Source organism: Centroberyx affinis, unplaced genomic scaffold (assembly GCF_046629955.1).
Source record: "Centroberyx affinis isolate AG114_WGS23_722 - 3 ecotype Tasmania unplaced genomic scaffold, CSIRO-AGI_Caff_v1 ptg003139l_1, whole genome shotgun sequence".
Taxonomy (NCBI): Eukaryota; Metazoa; Chordata; class Actinopteri; order Beryciformes; family Berycidae; genus Centroberyx; species Centroberyx affinis.
Genome location: NW_027281200.1, coordinates 1 through 22,144, shown reverse-complemented (window position 1 = coordinate 22,144; position 22,144 = coordinate 1). Strand labels below are relative to the sequence as shown.

Below are 22,144 nucleotides of genomic sequence, written 5' to 3'. Positions count from 1 at the left end.
TGTGTCTAGTTTGGGACAATGCATATTTATGTTACATTTCAATACAACATGTTGTTATTAACATAGGTTGTGTTGTGAATAAAAGTGTGTGAATAAAACACAAATGTGTTTTCCCAAAGACACTCTGATGTGTTGAAAATTACACTTTGTCCTCTACAGTGTAGAGTCTGAGTGCCTTTCTGATGCCCCCTCTCTATGTGTCATTCTAGTGATAATGGAGTGTAATTAGAATTTGAGTCTGCTATGGGTGTTAAATGTATTTGCCTTCAATAAACTTGGTAATTGAATTTTCCTGTTGGATAAAAAAAAAGTCACTAGAGGTCACTAGAGCTAAAAAAAATAAATCTTACATACATTCTGTGTCTATTTTAGACAATTGTAGCCTATTCTTGCCTTAAACAGTGTGATATGTCACAGCTTACTGCAACAGTGCAATGCACTTCTAACAATACAAAACACCAAATGCAAGATAATTCTAGGATTTAATGTGGCCTATATACCCACATGTTAGGGAAGTTTTTATTTCCATTTTCACCTTTTTTAGAAACTGTCACAAACCATATATCATAGTCAGAGTTTGAAGATCTGTAGAGTTTCAAAGCAATAGTGATTTCCAAGAAAAAACAGGTTTTAAATGGCATTTGAAGCCTATTGTTCCCTAAAAGTGCAGAAATCAGTTTGGAACCAAAACACTTTCCTCAGAAACACAGATGACTCTACTATCCTCCTGATCAACACATTTTCATTTTTTTTTTTTTGCAATAAATGGCAAAGGCTATATCCAATCATTTCTATCATATCTATCATGGAGTCTATAGTACAGAATATTCTGCAAAACAGGTGCTATAAATCTTTTGCTGTCAGATACATCCTCGGTAGCTTATTACATCACATTACATCATATTACATCATGCAGATCATCTGAGTTTCTGAGAATGCTCACTTAAACAAGTCTTTTTTTGGCTCCTAGCAACGTCAAATAATTGTAATTCCAGACAGTATAGCGTTGTAAAATGACCCCTTGCTATCCCTTGTTGTGTATGTGTGTGTGTGCGTGTGTGTGTGCGTGTGTGTGTGTGTGTGTGTGTGTGTGTGTGTGTGTGTGTGTGTGTGTGTGTGTCAGATTACACTCAAGTCAGTCCTAAAGATAGTGACCAGACAGGAGTCCATTCATCCGGGTGTAACATTGCAGCATTTAGTTGCAGAAATAGACTGAGTAGAACAAAGTAGAACTGCTATGATAGACATATAGGCTTTAGAGAGGGGGGTGGACAGAGATTAAATAGAATAGAATAAAATAGAAGTGAAGTAAAGTAAAGTGAATAGAATAGAATAGAATAGAATAGAATAGGACAAAATAGAATATAACAAAACAGAATAGAATAGAATAGAATATACATCAACGGAAGTGAAGGGGATTGCATGTAATGGAAGTGAATAGCACAAAATAGAATAGAACAAAATAGAACAGAATAGAGCAGGAGAGAAGAGAACAGAGCAAAATAGAATAGAATACAATAGAATAGAATAGAAGTGAGGAGAATAGAACATCATGGAAAAGAATAGGGCAAAATAGAACTGAACAAAACAGAACAGAATAGAGCAGGGGAGAAGAGAGAACAGAGCAAAATTAAATACAATACAGTGGAATAATAGAAGTGAAAAGAATAGGACAAAATACAATAGGACAAAATAGAATAGAACAGAACAGAACAGCATAGAATATAATAGAATAGAATAGAATAGAGAGAGAGAAGTCAAACCAGTTGTTTAATTGCTTTTCACTCTGTATCGTCAGTTTAAATCAGCTTATATACAGTAAGTTTAAAAATATATATTATTTTTATTTTATTTTCCCTGTAAACTGTCAAACTGTGAAAGCTGCCGAGTCCTCTGACAGTCAAACATTACAGCAGCTAACAGCTGCTGAGGAGCCTCTTCATCTCTCCTTTGTTCTGACTCTGTAATCATCATCTATACCTCCCCCTTTTTCACCTCCTCTCTCTTCTCTTTTTTCTCTCCCTCTCTCTCTCCTTCTTCTTCTTCTTTCTCTCGGTCACCTTGTGATGATGTGAGCCTCCCTCTCTCTCTCTCCGCCTTTTCCCACAGAATGATGCTTGCGCCCCGCCAATGCCGAGAGGAAGAGGGGAGGAAATAAGGAAGGAAGGGAGGAAGGAAACGAGGGAGGAAGGAAGGGGAGGTGGGGGGAAGAGAAAAACAAGAGAGAGGGGCTGGTAGCAGTAGCTCTAGCTGTGGGCCGGGGGGTAGCTACCTAGCCAGGGCTGCTCTGCCGAAACATCCATGGGTGGCTGTGTCGGGAGCCACCACGACTCTTCAGGCAGCTTAAACGAGAACTCAGACGGCACTGGAGGTACGGGGGTTATTAGCGGCTATTAGCGCCTATAAGCGCCGTGTTTTGGGGCTCTTTTCTCTGGGGTTTTGCATGCTGCCCTGCTCTCATCCTGGAGGTCCTCTCCTCCCCCTTTATTCAAGCCAGACAGAGGCAGACAGACATACTGTAGCAGCCCCCGGTCTGGGCCTTTCAAGCGGAGAATGACGCCTTGTCTGCCCGCTACTTTATAAACTGTGAATTATTTTTTTTTGTGTGTGCGTCGCTGCCTCCTTTGTTCTTCTCTTCACTGTGAGGGCGTTTGGTGCTGTAGTGAGCTAGCCGGCTAAAGCCTAGCCTAGTTAGCCTGCTAGCTTTTCTGCAAAAAAAAAAAAAAAAAATTATATATATATGGGTCACAGACGGCAGTGGCATGCAAGGGAACGCATTGGAGTGATATAGCCTGATTTGAATTAACTACCAGCTCCCCAGCTACTCATAAGTTACTATTAGCAATACACGCAGCGCTGTATTATAAGCCTTTATTTTTATTGATTGTTTGCATGAGCGAGGTCTTGGAGTGCGTTCAGTATTGGAAACTGTAGGGGAGAGGAGGAGGGGGGGCAAAACTTGAGGAATCTTAAAAACGAAGAACGAAGTGTGCTGGTTTTTAACAATGTAACTTTTTCTTTTGTCTGTTTTGTGCACGAGATAACCAAACGTCTGTGACTTGTGACACAATGTTCTGTGAAGATGTAACAAAATTCTCTTGTCGATAGAGTGTGAATCGAATAGAACAGAATAGAATGGAGCAGAACAGGTTTATTGTCTTTAGTGATGAAAGTCACAGCCAACAACAAACAGTATTTCAAACAATGCCTAAGGTTATACAGGGCATGACAGCACATGCAGTGGCACTACAGTGTGACTGTGTGGGTTAAAACATGTTAAAGAGCTTATTGTTGAGAATGCACATTTCCAGTAGTGTTGATGAGTGTTGATTTTTCAGTGGCAAGTGTTGAGTGGAGTGTTGTTTGTCCACTCACAGAGCTGATGTGGCTCCGAGGCAGCTGTTTAAAACTATCTGAGAGCGTTAAATTAACTCTGATGGGTGTGGGCTTGTATAAACAATGGCATAGTGTTGATTTTTACACTCTCAGAACTCAATTAAAACTGACGATGTTGCTGTGCAGGGTTGTTCAGCGAGCTGCGGTGCTGCAGGCTGCTGGATACTGTAGTTTCCTGGTTATCTGGGCTGAGAAAGGGTTCCGCTGTTGGCCGATGAGTTATTTTAATAACAGATTGGGAGATAGAGCTGGGTTGGGGAGGTTTTGAGTATACGCCCACTGGTCTAACCCAGAGCATGCAGAGATGCAGAGATATAGTCTGCTTTCCTGTCAGTCTTCCTATCTGCCTAACGGTTTTGTCTGTTGTGCCTACCTGTTTGTCTCTCAGACTGCCTGCCTAGATGTCACATTAAAAGGCCTTTGAGATCCCAATAGCTGTGGATGAGCATGTATAGTATGTATAACAACAACAAGCCAATAAATGCTGTAACAGAGGTAGACAAATAGCTGTTTTCACCAAGGCAGGTGTCATGACAGCTGTTTGGTTACCTAATTAAAGCATAATGATTTTTTAGCATAAAATCTGCTATTATACATACTGGCCCACATACAGCCCTGGGGATTTCCTAGATTTCCTGAAAGACAGCCAAGTAGGCTGCCATTTAAAGGTAAACGGGCAAGCAAAAGTAGGTTAATGCAGAGATACAAACACATAGCCAGGCTATCAAACACACAGGAAGACAAGTCGATGATACACAGAAGCAGATGCACAGGAAGGTAGACAGGTAGAGCTGGCAGGCAGCGCTATCCCCAAGCGCTATCCATTTTAGAAGAAAAAATGATGAAATAATATTTTCATTCTATATATTGTGCATGCATTCTTTTCTTTGTGTCAGTTAAGTTCTGCTGCAGTTATTTTGCATACCCTCATAATGATGCAACCCATACTTTTTCCCATACTTGGCATTCTATTGAATTTATGAATCGTCAGTTGCATATGTTTATACAACCCCCATTTTCTATACTTTTGTTTGTATTATATTTTTCTGTTTCAATTCTATATTTCTTGCTGTATCCTATTGTTATCTGCTGTGGCAACAACACAGTTTTCCCACAGTGCCCATTAAAGATTCATCTTATGTTATTTTGTCAACCTAGGACTTCAGTTACCCACCAAGAAGTACCATCATCTGTTTTAATTTCTCTCTATCAATCATGGGTGTCACATTTTTTTTTTAATGATTTGCATCTCAAAACTCTTCATCTTCAGGTAGATTATGCCATAATACACAGAAAAACTAAGGAGAAGGTAAGTTAGTGAACAGCCAGTCAGTTACAGAGGTTTTATTTACTAGAAAACAATCCATTGGAGGTTGTGTCATCATACTGGGGTCATGTGATCATCACAGCATGCATAGGGACTCAGCAGGTGGAACTCAACACCTTGATCAGCTGTCCTCTCACTGTGTCGCTCACACAAACACACACACACACACACACACACACACACACACACACCACACACACACACTGTCCTGTACCTGTCGTCCCTTCAGTAGTGATCCAGATGGTGTTGTTCATTAGCCATTCTGCTGCAGATGGAGAACTAGATTGTACAGCTACCTAGAAGTTCAGTGGTTCTGTGCCGTCGTGTGTGTGTGTGTGTGTGTGTGTGTGTGTGTGTGTGTGTGTGCGTGTGTGCGTGTGTGTTTGCACGTATATGTCATGTGATGGTACAGCATATAGTCTCGTGTTTTAGCTGTCATCTGAGCTGTAGTTGTCTTACATACATCGGCAAGCTGGAAAGACTGCTGCTTCATTTCAGATAAAGCCTAACTCTTCCCTTCTCTTTCTCTCCCTGATTCCTCTTCTCTTTTTCTCTTCCATTCTCCATCCTTCCCTTTTTTTCTTTCTTCTCCTCCTTCCACTCCCTCCACCCTCTTGCTTTCTCCTGCCTGTCGTCTTTCCATCTCCCCTCCCTCTTATTCTCCTTTCTCTTCCCTGCACTCTCTTTCTCTCTCTTTTTTTCTCTCCTCCTACCCCCCTTTTTTGTCTTTTTTGCCCCACCTCACTCTCCTTCCTTTTCCCCTACCTCCTCTCTATGTCTCTCTCTCTCGGTCTCATTCTTGTTCTCTCCATCACTCCTCTTTCTCCTTCCTTTCCCCCAACACTCTCTCTTTGTCTTGCTCTTCCGATCCTCCTCTCTCCCTCCCTCCTCTTCTGCCTCCTCTTCTCACTGCCCCCTCTTGCTCACTCTTTTTTTCTCCCCATCCCTCCTTCTCTTTCTTCTTCTCCTTCCACTCACCCCACCCTTTCTGTCTTTCTGTCTCTCTTCTTCATCTTCGTCCCCCTGCCCCCTCCACCCTCCTTCACACTCTCCCTCTTTCTTCTCTCTCCCTCCCTCGTTCCCTCTCTCTCCTCCTCCCTCCCAGTGGCTCTAGGGCGTAACCAGCCCTGAAGAGAGAGCGGCCCTAAATGGAAAAGTGACTACCCGATGACTGAAGGCCAGCTGCGCAGCAAGAGAGATGAGTTCTGGGATACGGCGCCAGCGTTCGAGGGCCGGAAGGAGATCTGGGATGCGCTGCGGGCTGCGGCCAGCGCCTTCGAGAGCAACGACCACCTGCTGGCTCAGGCCATCCTGGACGGGGCCAGCATCACACTGCCGCACGGTAACACACATCTCCATGCACACAGTGGTAGAGGCTGTTAGGGTTTGTTTTACTCCCCTTGGAATACCCGATGGGTGGGGTTCGCCATGCAGGACAGTACAGCTGGCGATTACCGAAGCCAAGAATTCCAAGCCGATACTCGTGTCCTTGTGGAGGCCATTCTTCCCGAGTTGTCCTGAAGAGAACAAACTTCTCAAGAACCTGAGCACAGAAAATATCTTTACAGTCTGAGTCTGTTCTATAGATTAGAGAGCTGTTGATTCATGCCAGATAGTTTGAATGTGATGCATCGTCCTTGCGTCTTGAATCTCGGGGCTTCCAATTTCTTCGCCATATCACCATTTATCCTTAGTTTGTGGTTGGCAAGTAAGCTTCCGGTATCTTTATTTGTCTTTTGTGGGGTTTTTTTGTTTTGTTTCGGAATTGTACTTGGCTGTTAGATACTTTGTCGACGGACGATAAAGGAATGGACAAGAACGCATATTGAGAAAGAGCTAGTGAGTGCCAAGTTAAGACAGAAAAGTATGTAAAAAGTAATGTGAATTTAGTATTTTTTTCTGTGACATACTTCATACTATCTGAATTGCCTGATTTGGTAAACCCTCTCTATGTGGTATTATAAACAGATTCAAACAAATAACAAGAATTATTCACAAATATTTTTTGGCCCAGGTCTGACAGGCAGGGCAATTCTAGCTCTCACCACAGGGGGGCTAACCTTGTGAGCAATCAATACCAGCTCTCAAGTATCAATATGTTACATGTGGAAACCAAAAGTGTTGCAGTTGAGAGTCTAGGAAGGGAGTAAAGTTTCTCCAGGAAGTGTGTTATACAACTTGCAGTTGCAGTTTCAGTTATGGTCGGATGCTGAAGTTTTGGAAACAGGAACTAAACTGTGCCATTTCTGCTTGGAATGGGTTGTGTGTGATTTTAGCTATTTTATACATTAATTGAGTGTGGTGATTATGGACCTGATTTCAAGCAATTACAACATCTTTTGGCTTGCAGTGGAGAGGGGCTGAAGAAGCTGAGGCTCTGAGTGTAACTCAATGACTATTGAATCAATAAAATTGACAGGGATCAGATTTAGGAAGCGCATCGACTGCACACAGGCAATTATTAGCCACTTTAGTGCCCACTCTGATACTGAGTGCATGTGCATCATACTCGTTATTCCTGATTCATGTTACATCTGTGGCTACGTTCACATGCATTGAGATTTCTATTCTTAACCCAGTTACTCACATAACCCAGTTTTGGATTGACGAGTGTAAACGTCCTAACTCGGTTAAAATAACCTGACTAAGCTAATCTGGTTTTGAGAAACCAGGTGAAGATGCCTGGCAATACTTACTACTATAGGGATTATCCTTTCTATCCCTTTTATTAGAAGTACCCTATTATTGCTCAGTCAAAGAGGTAGGGGGCAGCTGGCAGCCGCACCTTTTCATTCTTTTTTGGACCGTTCTGCAGTATCTGTGGACGGGACACCACAGGTCGACAGGGATACGACAGGAATGTTAATTGGTTTATTGATGGCAACTTGGATATTCAATCTCAGGGAATCAGAAGTGCATGTAAACAGCTTAACCCAAATAGGTATGGCCAATAGCCAGGTTGCTACGTACATTTAAATGTGGCCAGTGTCTTGTCCTGCTCCATTCCTCCTCGTTTGGCCAGGTCAGATCACATCCTGCTGAGCCACAGCTGTGGATTCCCTAGGCCTGATGTCACCGTTTCACTCATCCAGTACTTCACTATTAAGGCACAGTCAGATCACTCTCATATCTGCGGTTTCTTTTTGCTGCTCTGAACTTCATGTCGCGCCCTAAGTGCCGTTAAGACTAGAGCTAAGGTAAGGGTTGGATCCCTAATTAACCTCTTTCTTGGTTAATCTGTCACCCAGTTTTTCCCACCATTCCTGTTTCTCATAATCATTCTGGATTACACTGACACTACAACACTGGCTTTACTCTAGTGTATTAACCTGCATATTAGGCCATGGAGAAGTATTGTAAGTACATAATAATTATGTGTTAGATTAACCAGTTGAATACTGAATACTGAAAATGTCTAATTTAAAAATGTTAGGGTTTTGTGGTACTATTTGAATAATCCAAGTCTTTTTAAAGACAGTCCACGATCCTCCAAAATCTGTTTTAAAAGCTTGAATTACGTTCATCATTATACTGAAATGTGATAAACAGTGCAGACTGTCAGACTCGTTTTTATGTCAGGATTTTATGTTTCTTAACACAGATTTCCCATTTCCCATTCCATTCATAATGGAGACTTCCTAATTGCCTGCTTTTCCCTGGAAAATTTACTGAATTCTTCTTTTTTTTTTTGGTTGTCCTGATTCAAATACTCCGTTCATTAGAGATGCTCCAATTGATGGGCCCATTTTTTACTGTATATAATTAGATTGGAGACCTACCTGAACTCCAATCCTCCAAACCGACTTTGCGAAGCAGAAAATGCGAGCAGTTCGCATCAGCTGTTGGTCATCATGCTGCATGTTGGATTCCTTTCACCTGCTGCTACAAATGAAAAACAGTCATGTTCACTGTTTTGTTCCAGCATAGAGCCGTATTTATTCAGTCAGATATCAATTCAAACTGTTTTTTTTTTGGATGGACATACAAAACAGCACTGCAGCAGGAAGGTATATTTCGCAGTAAACAAATGTTACTCTCTTCCTTTGATCGTAAAATTTAATCTTATTTGGCACAGAGTTTATCCCCGCTCCTAGGCATTTTGTCAATCTGAACTCTCTTTTGTTTTTTAATGAAATCCCACAACCAAAGGCATTTGCACCACCTGGAAACCATTAGCATTCTGCAGCGGATAGATAAACACAGAGGCGGCGCTAAGTGGGAAAGAAATGAGCTAGTGGGATACAAACTCAGAGATTCCTATCCAAACCATGTATTTAGAGATTGTCAGTGAACCATGTCTTAGCATTTATTTGTATTTATGTTAGCCTGTCATGATGCTAGCCATGACAGCTTCCACATATTTGTCTATCTCTGCTGTTAACACATGTAAAATGGAAAGAAATGAATAATTTTGTAATGCAAACTGGTCTAAAGAGAGATTGGCAGCGTCGGTTACTTGTGTCCAGATAGCTCAAGAGTATCTGAAGTTGCTGCAGGTGATGAATGCACAGATTTATCTGCACATTTTATTATTGAAGTTATGTAGTTGACTAATGTCTCAAACATGCTTACCAATTATCTCGCTGCTAGTAGCACAGCAAATTATTTGGTCATTGTAAGCAGAAACAGTTTGCCTACAAAAAAATGTTAAAACCTTTTTTTGAACAGTGGGACAAAGTACAGTTATGGGATAGAACGAATTAGCTTAGGTCTTTTCACATTAATTGGTTTTTGGTGAGTGCTGTTGTTAAACTCATGACAAAATACAAATTACTGCATATTTTAATATTAGAAGCAAAGTGCTAGTCTGTCTCTTTCCCTCGTCCTTTCTCTCTCTCTCTCTCTCTCTCTCTCTCTCTCTCTCTCTCTCTCACTCTCACTCTCTCTCTCACTCACACACACACACACACACACACATGCACACACACACACTCATTCACTCTGACAGACTGTGCCCTGAGGAGTAGTGTTGCCTTAATGTCCTCACCTTGACCACAGCAGCCATCATCTAGAGAGCAGAGCAGCATGCTGTGGACTTCTGCTGACTCATCTCAGTCTCACTTACCGCAAACTCACTGTCTCCAGCCACTCACGCTTCAATTTAAGTCATAAAACAGCACAAGAGTGGTGCAACGACCTTTTAGGTTTCCTGCTCTAAAAAGACGTGATAATCATTCAGAGACTATAGGTGGACTTCTGGGTGCGGGGGGAGATTTCTCACTTGGTTGTAATTTCTGAAAAGTGTGAAGAGCAGAGTTATAACTATGTTTTCCCAAAAGTAGCCCCCACCAATGCTTTGGGCCATACTTATTTGTATTCACTGCATTTCATTGAATTGTGATTAGGGCAGTAAGGTGGCCTGGTGGTTAGACCGTCCTGTAATGGGAATGTCACCATACCAAGATACTGAACCCTTCCGGCTCCAGGGGCGTAACTCCCAGCCTGCACTCTGGTGAAGTGCGAACACGTAGAAACAATATAGCACTCAAAGAGGTCTAACATGTCCGCTTTGTTTTTCAGTTTGTTTTAAATCAAGACTTAAAATGGCAATATCAATGTGGTAACTTTATTATGATTTCTAGTTATTTATTTTTTCACTGGAGACTGAAGACACATCTCTTCAGGTTACACCTGGACCCCACTTGAATAAACCTATATATCATGTAACAATCTCCTCTCCACTTCTACTCTTAATAAAAAATACAAAAAATAAAGAAACTCTGATTCTACAAATGCTACTTATTCCTATTGAAGGCTTAGCTGATGAGGACTGTGAAATACGGTCGGTTTGACTACTGTTGACGAAATGTACTTATTGTAAGTCGCTTTGGACAAAAGCGTCTGCTAAATGACGTAATGTAATGGAATATCTCTGATTACACAATTGATTACACAATTGATATCAATAGTGCATTTTTCCCATTGCAAAAGATTGAGTGACAGTATATGGTTTCATGGCTGTGAGTGGGAGAAAGAAGAGGCCAGAGGTTCTCTAACCACAGACCAGTGCCAGTTCACAGTACAAGCCTAACATCTGAGGAAATGTTTCCCACAATACTCTATCTCAAGGTGTTTACAGGTTTTTATTTAGTGACATTAAAACTATTGTCAATTTAGCAGGGAGACCCCCCCCGGAATCCCCTTCAGGACCCTTGGAGGTCCCCTGACCCTCTGTGAGCACCACTGTATTAAGTATCTGGTGAATGATATCACTTTGATTCTCCTCCACCAACTCAATTCCTTTCAGTATCTCTGCTCTGAGTCACAGTAAGTCAGTAAAGGGAGAAAATACTAACCTAGTGCACTCTCATTGTACTCAGGCCCATGATATTCCCGTTCTCCCTACGTTCACCCTCTGCTTCTCCCTCACAGTCTTTGTCTTCTGGTGACTACAACTCTCATTTCTCCATTCCATGTTACTACAGCGAATTGTGAAAGTGAGATCAAGTTTTGGCTCGGTTCAGTGGAAAAACAATGTGAGCCTTTGAGGGCCGTTTTGTAAAATGCAATCAAAGTGTACAAGGAAAAAAAGATAATTATTTAAACCATTAGTTACTATTACAATTCCCTGTATTCTGGCTTTAACAGGAAAGCTCTCTCAAGCCTGCAACTAGTCCAAAATGCATTTTTGGAAAAATAGCCTTGGCTCCCTGTTAAGTTTAAAATCTATTTCAAGATTTTGTTGATTTTCTGTTTGGTTTTGTTGATTACTTTTAAAGCAGTGAATGGCTTGGTCCCAACCTGTATCACTTGACCTTTATCCCTGTGTGTACAAGTGAGATCACCTGACAAAACTCTTTTAACTGTCCCCATGTTGAGGCTGAAGTAAGAGGTGATAGAGCTCAAACTCTATGGGACAACCTCTCAGTCAATATATACTGAACAAAAATATAAACGCAACACTTTTGTTTTTGCTCCCATTTTTCATGAGTTGAAATAAAAGATCTAAGACTTCCACAGGCCACAATCAACAACCTGATCAACTCTATGCGAAGGAGATGTGCCGCACTGCATGAGACAAATGGTGGTCACACCAGATACTGACTGGTTTTCAAAAAATGCATATCTGTAGCCCTAGTCATGTGAGATCAATAGTTCAGTGCCTAACAAATGTCTTTTTTCAAGATAAAACTGCACATTTTAGAGTGACCTTTTATTGTGACCAGCCCAAGGCACACCTGTGCAATAATTATGCTGTTAACCAGCATCTTGATATGCCACACCTGTCAGGTGGATGGATTATCTTGGCAAAGGAGAAGTGCTCACTAACATGGATTTTAACAAATTTGTGAACAAAATTTGAGAGAAATAAGCCTTTTTGTGTGCATAGAAAAAGTCTTAGATCTTTTATTTCAACTCATGAAAAATGGGAGCAAAACCAAAAGTGTTGCGTTTATATTTTTGTTCAATGTACGTCCCTCATACATGCATTTAAGACACTGTTCTTTAACCTTGCATTTTTAACATTTGTTTTGAAAGGTGCTATATAAATAAAGTTTAATGTTATTGTTATTTATCATTTAAAATTTGTATCTTTGAGCTTGCCTTCTGTATGATTATGTTTTTGGTTGACACTTTCTCCCACTCTTCCAGGAGCGTTGACTGAGTGTTACGATGAGCTGGGGAACCGTTACCAGCTGCCGGTCTACTGCCTGTCTCCCCCCGTCAACATGATTGAAGAGCGCTCCGACGAACCCGACGGTTCAGACCCGGACTCCGGGGCGGCGGACCCGTCCACGGGCAGCGGCAGCGACGCCGGCTCAGGGGGGGAGTGCCAGCTGCGTCTGCGGCTCTCCACGGGTCGCGACCTCCGGCTGGCGGTCCGCTCCACGGACACGGTGGGCATGATGAAGCGTCGTCTGCAGAGTCAGGAGGGAGTGTCGGCCGCGACCCAGCGCTGGTTCTTCTCAGGTCGGCCGCTGACGGACCGGCTGCGCTTAGACCAGCTCAACATCTCCAGAGACTACGTAGTGCAGGTCATCCTCAGCCAGCCGCCGCCGCCCCCGCCCCCGCCGCCGGTGTCGACACCGGGACACACACCGGGAGCCGCGGGGCCGGTGGCGGTGGAAGGTGTGGCCGCGCTGCCACAAGAACCCACGCCGGTGGAGAACTAGCTCACCTCAGCCTGGAGACGGGCATGGCAGCAGGCTGGAAACACAGGAGGAGGAGGAGGAGGAGGATGGTGGAGGCAGGGAGGAAAGAGAAGTGTTTGATTCTTTCTGTTCTGTTCTGTTCTGTTCTGTTCTGTTCTGTTCTGTTCTGTTCTGTTCTGTTCTGTTCTCTCCTCTTCTCTTCTCTTCTCTTCACTTCTCTTTTCTTCTCTTCTCTCATCTCCTCTTCTCTTCTCCCCTTCTCTCCTCTCCTCTCCTCTTGTCTTCTCTCAGTTGTTTTTGCAAGCTATGGGTGGAGGGGGGGGTTGGCTGTCTGCTGGAGCAAAAGGACTCTTGAATTGAGAAAAGACTCTTCCTCCTGGTTTTACATATTGACATTTTGACCTTTTGAAGTCTTTTAAAACTGTTCCTATGGAAACCAAACAACAAAAAGGAACTTTGACGGAGGGCGATAACTTTAAAGGGTTTTATTAGCAATGCTTGTGTTCGAATGTTTCTGTGTTTCAGTCTCCATTCATCAGCTGTTCTAGTTTGCGATGCTGGGTCAGCAGGATTCTGTTCATGTGGCTACAGGGTTACACATACATTTTCAGTTCAGGCGGTTCAGAAAGAGGGGAAGTTTTAATAGCTCAACAATCATGAAAAAGCAATTATTCTTAAGTATATGGGAATCAGTTCATTTATTACTTTTTTCATTTTCTACTTTGAATAAAGCTATATTCCTCTCCAGCACTGGCTGAATATATACTGAATAATACTGCAGGGTTACTGTCAGTCAGTGGATTGATACCTACATTAGCTGTCTGTCACCAACATCCCCCAAATCCAGAATAGCTACAGTTCATCCCTTGGGAATTAACTCAGCATGCTAACAACCATAAAGAAAAAATGGTCGCTAGTTAGCTAACGGATTTGTCCTCCCTCTTGTCATGGGGGCCGCAGTCAGGAAGCATGACTGGATGTTTACTAAGCTGCCACTGGGTTAGATACTCTATTTCACTCTATTTAACAGAACAATCGTGTAATTCACATTAGGTAATCAGCCTGTGTGTGTGTGTGTGTGTGCATATGCGTGTGTGTTCATGTGTGCGTGAATGTGAGTATGTGATCAGGACACATCCACGCTTATTCATGGGGCAAAAGGCTGGACTTCAGAAACACAGTTGCATATTTTGATGAAATAGAATGTTTTTAATTAAATTGACCATTATTTCTACTCCTGGATCTCTGTGTGGTTCTTTGCTTTGACTGAGAGAGAGAGAGAGAGAGAGAGAGAGAGAGAGATCACACACACACAGACTGATTTCTGATTGCACACATAGAGATTGAACTCTGATCATACAGAGAGAGAGAGACTTCATAATCACACACAGAGAAATACCGACTTCTTTGAAACACAACAGCTTCCTATTTCCTTTCATTATTTCCCACCATCCCCCAGTCCAACTAGACAGAGAAGGGAAAATCCCTCGGAAAAAACACTGCGACACTCGGAGGCATTCCAGCAGGAAGAGGAGTCACCAAAATTATTGTCTGGGCAGAAGTGCTTCCACCACATTGACAGTTCCAGCTAGGGAACAACTACAACGTGACGTCTGCAGCCTCGACCTTACGCAGCCGGTGATGGAATGAGGAAGCTGTAGACGGGAAACAGACACAAATACCTAACTACCTGTCTGCTGCCAGCCTCTCTGTCTATCCATCGATTATGCTCTATTTTAATGTCCAAGAAAAGGAAGTTTTAGGAAGATTTAGAGGAAGAACAGGGAGTGAATCACACACTTAAATACTATTAATCATGTGAAAGGTCATGCTGCATAGTGTCAGGCGGTGGGGAAGTGGATGGCTGATGATGTGGTATTCAATCTGCTACCCACATAATTGCCACATAATTTGTGTTACTTTTGACAGATTAAAAAAGTGTGTTTGGGAACTTTATCAGGAATTTTCTAGTTTGGGACATGTGTGCTATCCCACACTCTAAATGACACTTCTTTTTTTAAATAGTGAACCAGTGAAGATATGAAACTAACTGAAACAATGGTAATTTTAGTAGAAACCACAAAGCACACCTACCCTAGGTAATAGTCATATCCATTACCTTTCTTTGTAAGCACATAGCTATTGTGAATGAAAGAAATTTCTAGTACTGAGTTTAGAAAACTACTTTCTACTCTAGGAAATAGTCAAATCTATTGGTCAAAAATACAATGGTTAATGTTAATGTTAATGTACTCTGATCAAAGGTCACTGGTTATGGTGGAAACTCCTCCATAAATCACAATGCTCTATATTGATGTCACTTCCATAGTTGTAATTTATACAGGTGGGGTTTTTACAAGGTTGAAAAACATTGAAATGCTAGTTCAAAAATGCCTGAAGTGTCATAAAAATGTAAGAAATAGAAGACAATAGAAGATAGAACAGTTACATAACCGTCTAAAAAGCCAAACATTGTGGCTCACAGTTATTCCTCTTACATTTTTCCTGTCTAAATAATGCATACAAATACATAAAAACATATTTAACAAAATCTACTCCATGGAATCAGACTTGAGAAGTGTTTTGTTTTTTTTAATAATATTTATTATGCCTCAATATAATTTGTGCACTTCTCTTTTTCTCTCACCGCCACAGTGGCTCCATTCTCCTTTCCATTTCCATTGGAGTGTCATCACAGAAACTTTTGCTTTCATGTGCTTGTCATTCCTGAGAAATGCCGTGGACATTCTCTTTGGTACCTGGTTGAGTTTTCACTAATACGCCCCCAAACACAATCACACACTGTCATGTGCAAACACTTCAGCTCTCCCAGTTCCCTGTCCAGGAGGTTTCTGTCTCTTTACGTTCCTCCAAAATGGTCATGTTCAGCACAAACGTATGGAACGTGATTGCAACATAAATCTCGACATGAATTGTGGAGGAAACTACACTATACTATTCTATGTCTTTTATTTCTTTAATATCTGTACTGTACTCTCTTTGTGTTATTATGAGAACTCATCTCTGTGTGGAAATTTACAAACTGCTGTTAGAGATCTTTTATCTCTGGAACCTGGCAATTCTGTTCATCATGTATCAAGCATGATACATTTCTCAGTTGAATGCTGTCTTTGTCTTCAGTAATTTTCCATTCTCCACCGGTTTGAGATAAACAAAGGTTCTGACCAGAGATGGCCTTGAGTGTCTGGTTGGAACTGGATTTTGTTATGCACAGATGCACCCTGATCGCATAATGTTTCAATTATAAGAATGTGTCAGACTTCTCATGACTCAAATATTTCTACTCCTTGATTATAAGATGGGTGGACAAATCAGAGGGGGGGGCCCTTTGCTGATCACACCTGTTGTGAATGCATCGTGCCTTGCTTGCGAGCAATAAAGACGACTGAAAGATAACTTCTCTTCTCCAAGTCTCTTTTATTACAGAAAACTTCCACCACATGAATCTTACTGTATTTTTGTCCTGAACAATCATGGAGGATGACCAATAGTCACACAATAGACACACACGAAAATCAGCATCACCATCACCATCATCTTCGCCATCATCATCATCACCATCATCACCATCATCTCATGGATCATTATGGATGGAGAAGTGTTGCAGACGTATTCTTCAGCTGTGTAATTACAGGTTAAAATTGTATCATGTGGGTTTGAACCTGATATGTGTGTAAGAAGGAGGAGGAAGTGTAGGTGTTACATCATCCATCATCAGCCCTTATACTCTCAGGTAATGATATCATTCACATCTCAGCATGCACACGCACAACACACACACACACACACACACACACACACACACACACACACACACACACACACACACACAGGTTTCACTACCTCTGTGATCCTGAATTACAAACACACAGACAAACAACCACAGGCCCTCAGCTCACACACACACACAAACTGAACCGGCAGTTCCTCTTGTGCACGTTGGGGTTTTTCAACCTTCTGCTTCGGTCCAATATAAATACTAGTCTGTCATGCTGATGTTCACAGAGACAACCTGAACACACACTCGTACACGCGGTCAGATCTCAGCACAACCATCTCACCATCTCATAAAGTCACGGTCAACTCCAGTTGTCAAGGTAAGATCAATATCTATATTCAGACTCATTTTCTTGTATCTACTCTACTTCTTTCTTCTTTTCAATTGTTTAATCTACTCAGTATATTTTAATCTTTTTGAACAACAGGCTCTAACGTTGACCTGGGACACTTAAGTTGGAATTTCAGAGCATGTAACAAAGCATGTAAAGCAAAGCACTTTATAGGTTACTATGAAGATATTTCCTTACACAATAGCTACAGTTTTAAGACATTATTTGTGTTTTTGAAATACTGTCTGGAGATTTAAGGTAGTACATTCATTTTCCAAAATAGATATACAGTATTTTGGAATAAAACCCTGGAATTATTGTCATCCAGAAAAATTATCTTTGAATGGAATAGTTAAAATACCTGCTGGCTCAGAAAGTTGAAATTCCTTTTTTCAAGGTATGATTCTTGAATGATTCTTAAGCTGTGGGTCGGAACCCCAAATGCGTCTTGGGCTTATTTCATGTCTAATAATATTAATAATAATGATGCATTTTATTTGTATATTGCTTTTCAAGGTACTCAAAGTTTACAGCCACCATCCTATCTACTTCTACACCACTGGCTAGGATTAATTAGTATGGGGACAGCAATATAATATACCATCATACTATACTAACTTGTTGTCCTCTCCACCAGATGAGAGCTTTGCTCCTCCTGGTCCTGTATGTGGCGCTACACTGCGCCAGCTCTGATAGCGACCAAGAAAACATAGAGACTCTCATGGATCAAGGTAACTCTCTCTTTCTTTCTCTCCTGAACAATATGCTTCCTCGCCACCTGGCTCCTCATCCCATTTTATAAATATTGATTTAAACCGGTCTTTGTGTGTGTGTGTGTGTGTGTGTGTGTGTTTATGTGTGTGTGTGTGTGTGTGTGTGTGTGTGTGTGTGTGTGTGTGTTGTCTACCACTGAACTAGTTCTGGTCCTGAGAGTGCCCCATGGTCCAGGTACCAGGTTTGACGTTCCTCTGATCTGTGGAGAAGCCTATGAAAACCAGCCTGTGTTCTGGAAGAAAAACGGTAATACAACTGTTACTGCCACTATTATTACCACTACTATTTCTACTGCAACTACTACTACTGCCACTATTACTACTACTACTACTACTAGTATCGCTGCTATTACTACTACTGTTACTACTGCTGCTACTACTACTGCTAGTATTGCTACTATTACTACTACTGCAACTATCACTATTACTACTAGTAGTAATACTAGTACTAATAATAATAATCATAATAACAATCACAGAAACAGATTACATCTCCTGACTTGAAAGGTTAAGAAGGTAAACGGACTAGTGAGATGGCAAATTTGTTCTGTGTTTTCTGTGTTTTCTTGACATTTCTAATCATTGACGTCTATACTGTATATCCACCCATGTCCCTGTCTCAGGTAAGGAGCCTCGGCCAGCTCTGCAGGGGAACCAGGTTAGCGTATTGGTGGAGGAGATGGACGGAGGGAACTACACTTGTCACCTCAGCCCAGGTGGAGAGTACCTCAACCACACTCTGATCCTGGTCCAGCTGGACCCAGACAACATGACCGTCATACTGGAGGAAAAAGATCCTGGAGCAGGTGAGATGAGAAAGACAGAGGGAAAGAGGAAGGAAGGCATGGGTGGAAAGGGGAGACAGAGAGAGAGGGAGAGAGGGAGGAAGGGAGGGGTGAAGGAGAGAGGGAAGAAACAGGTGGATAGAAAGAGAGAATGTAACACAACACAGTGATAGTAGATGAATGACACAGGTAACAACAAGACACAGTCACCATGGCACAGAGTGAGAGAAGCAGATTAAAGGCGCAATGTGTAGCATTTTTAAACATCAGTATATCATTGTCAGATTTACTGTGATACCTTGATATAATTAGCGTAAACAATCAAAACCATGGTTGAGACGGTTGGTAAGCTTTATCTCGCACCACTCATATTGTTAGTGCTATTGTTAGTGGTTCTTAAAAATTAAGAAAAAAACATATTAAACCCATAAACCCTATTGCTTCTTGTCACAAACAGGATGGTGTTTCTTCAGTCAAAGGGTTTCTCTTTTGTTTTACTGAAGAGGATAAACATTTTGAAGTGATTTTTTTCATAGGCCTTTCACCCATAGCAATAAAGCTTTAGTTCTGTTTGTGCCATAAAGCAATTTCACTTTGTGCTGTAAAGCAATCAGGCAGATTCCCCAAGAAATCCGACCTGATGGCACAAAGCGTAAAATGCAGTGTAGAGGCCGGTAGAGGCTGCCAGTCTTCTCGGCAACGGTTTGTTGGCAATAATCATACTAATTTCTCAATGTGATAAAGATTTATTGATTTTTAAATGCTGGCACCTTCAAAGTGTTCTGAAACCCAAATCTTTTGGCACAATGTGTGAAGAAGCGCTCTGTCTTCACTCAAGATACCCTGGCAAGAACTAAGATAAAACTAAAAACCCATTGGATATAGGAAGAAAGAGTCATAAATGGTCCATTGGAGCGCTCAACAGAAAATATTATACAAAGAGAGGGAGAGAGAGCAAGTTAACCACAGACCACTAACAGTGGTGTGTTTCTGTCCCTCTAGGTCAGATCCACTGCTCAGGATTCAACTACAACGGCTCCTTCCACTGCAGCTGGACGAGGACGGCCTCTCGATCCCAAGCCGCTGTGCTCCTCGTTAGGGCAGAACGGTGAGGACAAAAACTAAACATGTCAATACTTATCCAGCTCATTTGAATCAGTAGTGACAAATCAAAGCTCCTGTATAGATCAACCGGTGGAGCATGACACATAACCCATGCTCAAAACATGGAGAAATCTAAGGTGCTTTGAGTAAAACACTCCACTAACATCAATGGGTCAGCTGTTATTAACAAATACCAGACAGTCTAGTGCTAACCAGTCTTGTCTTTAACCCAGTGATTCTCAGGAGATTACCTGTGATCTGGACACTGACGGCTCAGGTGTTCAGTGCCAGGATATCAGCTGCTCATTTAATGAGGAACAACATCGCATCTCCCTCACCGTTTACATACACAGCGACTCTCGACTGGAGGCATACACAAAGGCTTTCTACCTGAGAGAGATAGGTAAACCATTGCTTCTGTGGGTGTGTGTGTGTGTGTGTGTGTCAAAAAGTATTTGTCAGAATGTTTTAGGGTTTGTTTTTGTCTAGTTAGGCGTGAGATGTGTGTGGCTTGTCACATGAAGACAATGCAACGAGTGCCAGGAAACCTAGAAAAAAATTATTTGAAGGTTTAGTGTATTTTTCTGTCATTGCTGTTTGAATTTGTCTGGCACATCCTGCAAGTACTGTTTGACCTACGTCTGTGTATGTATGAGTGTGTGTGTGTGTGTGTGTCAAAAAGTATTTGTCAGTACGTTTTATGGTTTGTTTTTCTCTAGTTAGGCATGAGATGTGTGTGGCTTGTCACATGAAGCCCATGAAAACCTAGAAAAATTTATTTGAAGGTTTAGGGTATTTTTCTGCGGTTGCCATCTAAATTTATCTGGCACATCCTGGAACTACCATTTGACCTAGTAGACACCACAGATGCTGAGCTCTTTACCTTGGTAATGAAATAAGTGAGAGAGATTCCTCTTCCTCTCTAAATGGACTGTAATTCTTTTTAGTGAGGGTGAGTATTGATTTCTTTGTGAAGTGAGGGGTAATGTGACCATGTTGTAACCCGCCCACCCTCTTGCCCTCCTCCCTTCCCTTACCTACCTCCTCCTGCCCCCTTCCTCTCCACTCCTCTGTCTTTTCCCTCCACCCCCCTTCTTCATCTCTTTTCTCTACTTCCCCTAACCTCCATGCCTTTCTCCATTTATCAGTGAGGCCGGAGCAGCTCCCCAACCTGCATTACAGTGACGGGGCGTTCAGCTGGGACTACCCCAACTCCTGGGCGAAGCCCTGCGGCTTCTTCGGCCTGGAGTTCCAGGTCATGGTGGTCCAGCATGAAGTGACTTGTGACATTAAAGACCCAGACCACATTGTAATGGTAAGAAAAACAAGCATGCATGCTGTAGATATTTTATTCAAGATAAATTTCACCACTGTGGAAAATTGTGTGAATATTTGTACTCTACTCTGTTGAATGTCTTCTGATGTCTCTGCCTTGTTTCTTCTTCCCTGATGCATGTACAGAGCGACAACACAGAAAAAACTAACTATGTGGTCAATATCAAGCACAAGAAGTTTATTTTCTGTGTGCGGGCGCAAGATAAGCACACCAAAGGGCCATGGAGTAACTGGAGCCACTATAAGTGAGTATATTATATGAACTGAAATAAAGACTATAATAGAACTGTTGGTAAATAAAACATTTTGACTAAGTTTACTGGTAGAAATGAAAGAAATACGAGCTATTTTGATTGGGTTTATTGGTTGAAATGGAAGAAATAAGAACTATACTGACAAATTTTAGAAATGCATGAAACAAGAACCATTTTGACTAAGTTTATAGGTAGGAATGGAGTAAATATGAGCTATTTTAATTAGAATTATTGGTAGAAATGCATGAAACAAGAACCATTTTGACTAAGTGTATAGGTAGAAATGGAATAAATAAGAGCTATTTTAATTAGATTTATTGGTAGAAATGCATGAAACAAGAGCCATTTTGACTAAGTTTATTAGAAATGCAGGGAATAAGAACTATTTTGACTATGTGTTACTAGAACTCTGTTGGGTTCTTTGAATATCAGATAGTCAACCATCACGTGATACCAAAACTTACCACAGACTGATCTGATGCATTCTGTTCCATTCCTGCCCCCAGCGTGAAGAAACACAAGACGCACCACTAGCTACCTTCAGTGGGCTCAAGGAAGGACGGATGTAAGGACGGGAATGCAAAAAGTTGATCAACCTCTTGTTTTTAGTTTTCATGAAACAATGTTTTCTAATCAATTGCGGATGTGTACCTGTACAGTATTTATTCTTGTTGTTCATTCATTTTGTAACCACATGAACATGGCCACAACTGTTTGTACCGTATCAGTGAAATAAATGACTCATTCCTCTCTACCTCTTGTAACCTCCAGTATGTTATTTATTAATACCCTTACAGTGAAGAGTCGCACTTGCTGCATTTTATCTGAATGTAGAAATGCACATTTATGGCTAAAATGGCTTCCCTTAACATTTTATAGTAATAAACTTTTGCTTGATATTGTGATCTTAGTGGTTAGTCTTGATGATTTGAGAAACACATTGCTAA

The 22,144-nt window shown here is 41.5% G+C and overlaps 2 protein-coding genes across 2 annotated transcripts; both read left to right on the top strand.

Annotated features, from left to right (window-relative positions):
- Positions 1-2,234: 2,234 nt before the first annotated feature.
- Positions 2,235-14,034, top strand: LOC139659560 (ubiquitin domain-containing protein 2-like). Its single transcript, XM_071537865.1, has 3 exons — positions 2,235-2,371; positions 5,829-6,065; positions 12,317-14,034. The coding sequence occupies exons 2-3, from the start codon at positions 5,891-5,893 to the stop codon at positions 12,835-12,837; spliced, it is 696 nt and encodes a 231-aa protein (XP_071393966.1). The 5' UTR covers positions 2,235-2,371; positions 5,829-5,890; the 3' UTR covers positions 12,838-14,034.
- A 2,811-nt stretch (positions 14,035-16,845) lies between these two features.
- On the top strand, positions 16,846-21,943 carry il12bb (interleukin 12B, b). Its single transcript, XM_071537866.1, has 9 exons — positions 16,846-16,934; positions 17,584-17,677; positions 17,865-17,966; positions 18,343-18,525; positions 19,507-19,612; positions 19,842-20,011; positions 20,757-20,923; positions 21,070-21,188; positions 21,704-21,943. The coding sequence occupies exons 2-9, from the start codon at positions 17,584-17,586 to the stop codon at positions 21,729-21,731; spliced, it is 969 nt and encodes a 322-aa protein (XP_071393967.1). The 5' UTR covers positions 16,846-16,934; the 3' UTR covers positions 21,732-21,943.
- Positions 21,944-22,144: the final 201 nt, after the last annotated feature.

Bases quoted from the DNA above. Each gene is read 5' to 3' on its own strand.
- LOC139659560 (XM_071537865.1), top strand. From the start codon at position 5,891: ATGACTGAAGGCCAGCTGCGCAGCAAGAGAGATGAGTTCTGGGATACG. The intron at 6,066-12,316 runs GTAACACACATC...CCACTCTTCCAG, and splicing joins CAGCATCACACTGCCGCACG to GAGCGTTGACTGAGTGTTAC.
- il12bb (XM_071537866.1), top strand. From the start codon at position 17,584: ATGAGAGCTTTGCTCCTCCTGGTCCTGTATGTGGCGCTACACTGCGCC. The intron at 17,967-18,342 runs GTAATACAACTG...TCCCTGTCTCAG, and splicing joins TGTGTTCTGGAAGAAAAACG to GTAAGGAGCCTCGGCCAGCT. The intron at 20,924-21,069 runs GTAAGAAAAACA...ATGCATGTACAG, and splicing joins ACCCAGACCACATTGTAATG to AGCGACAACACAGAAAAAAC.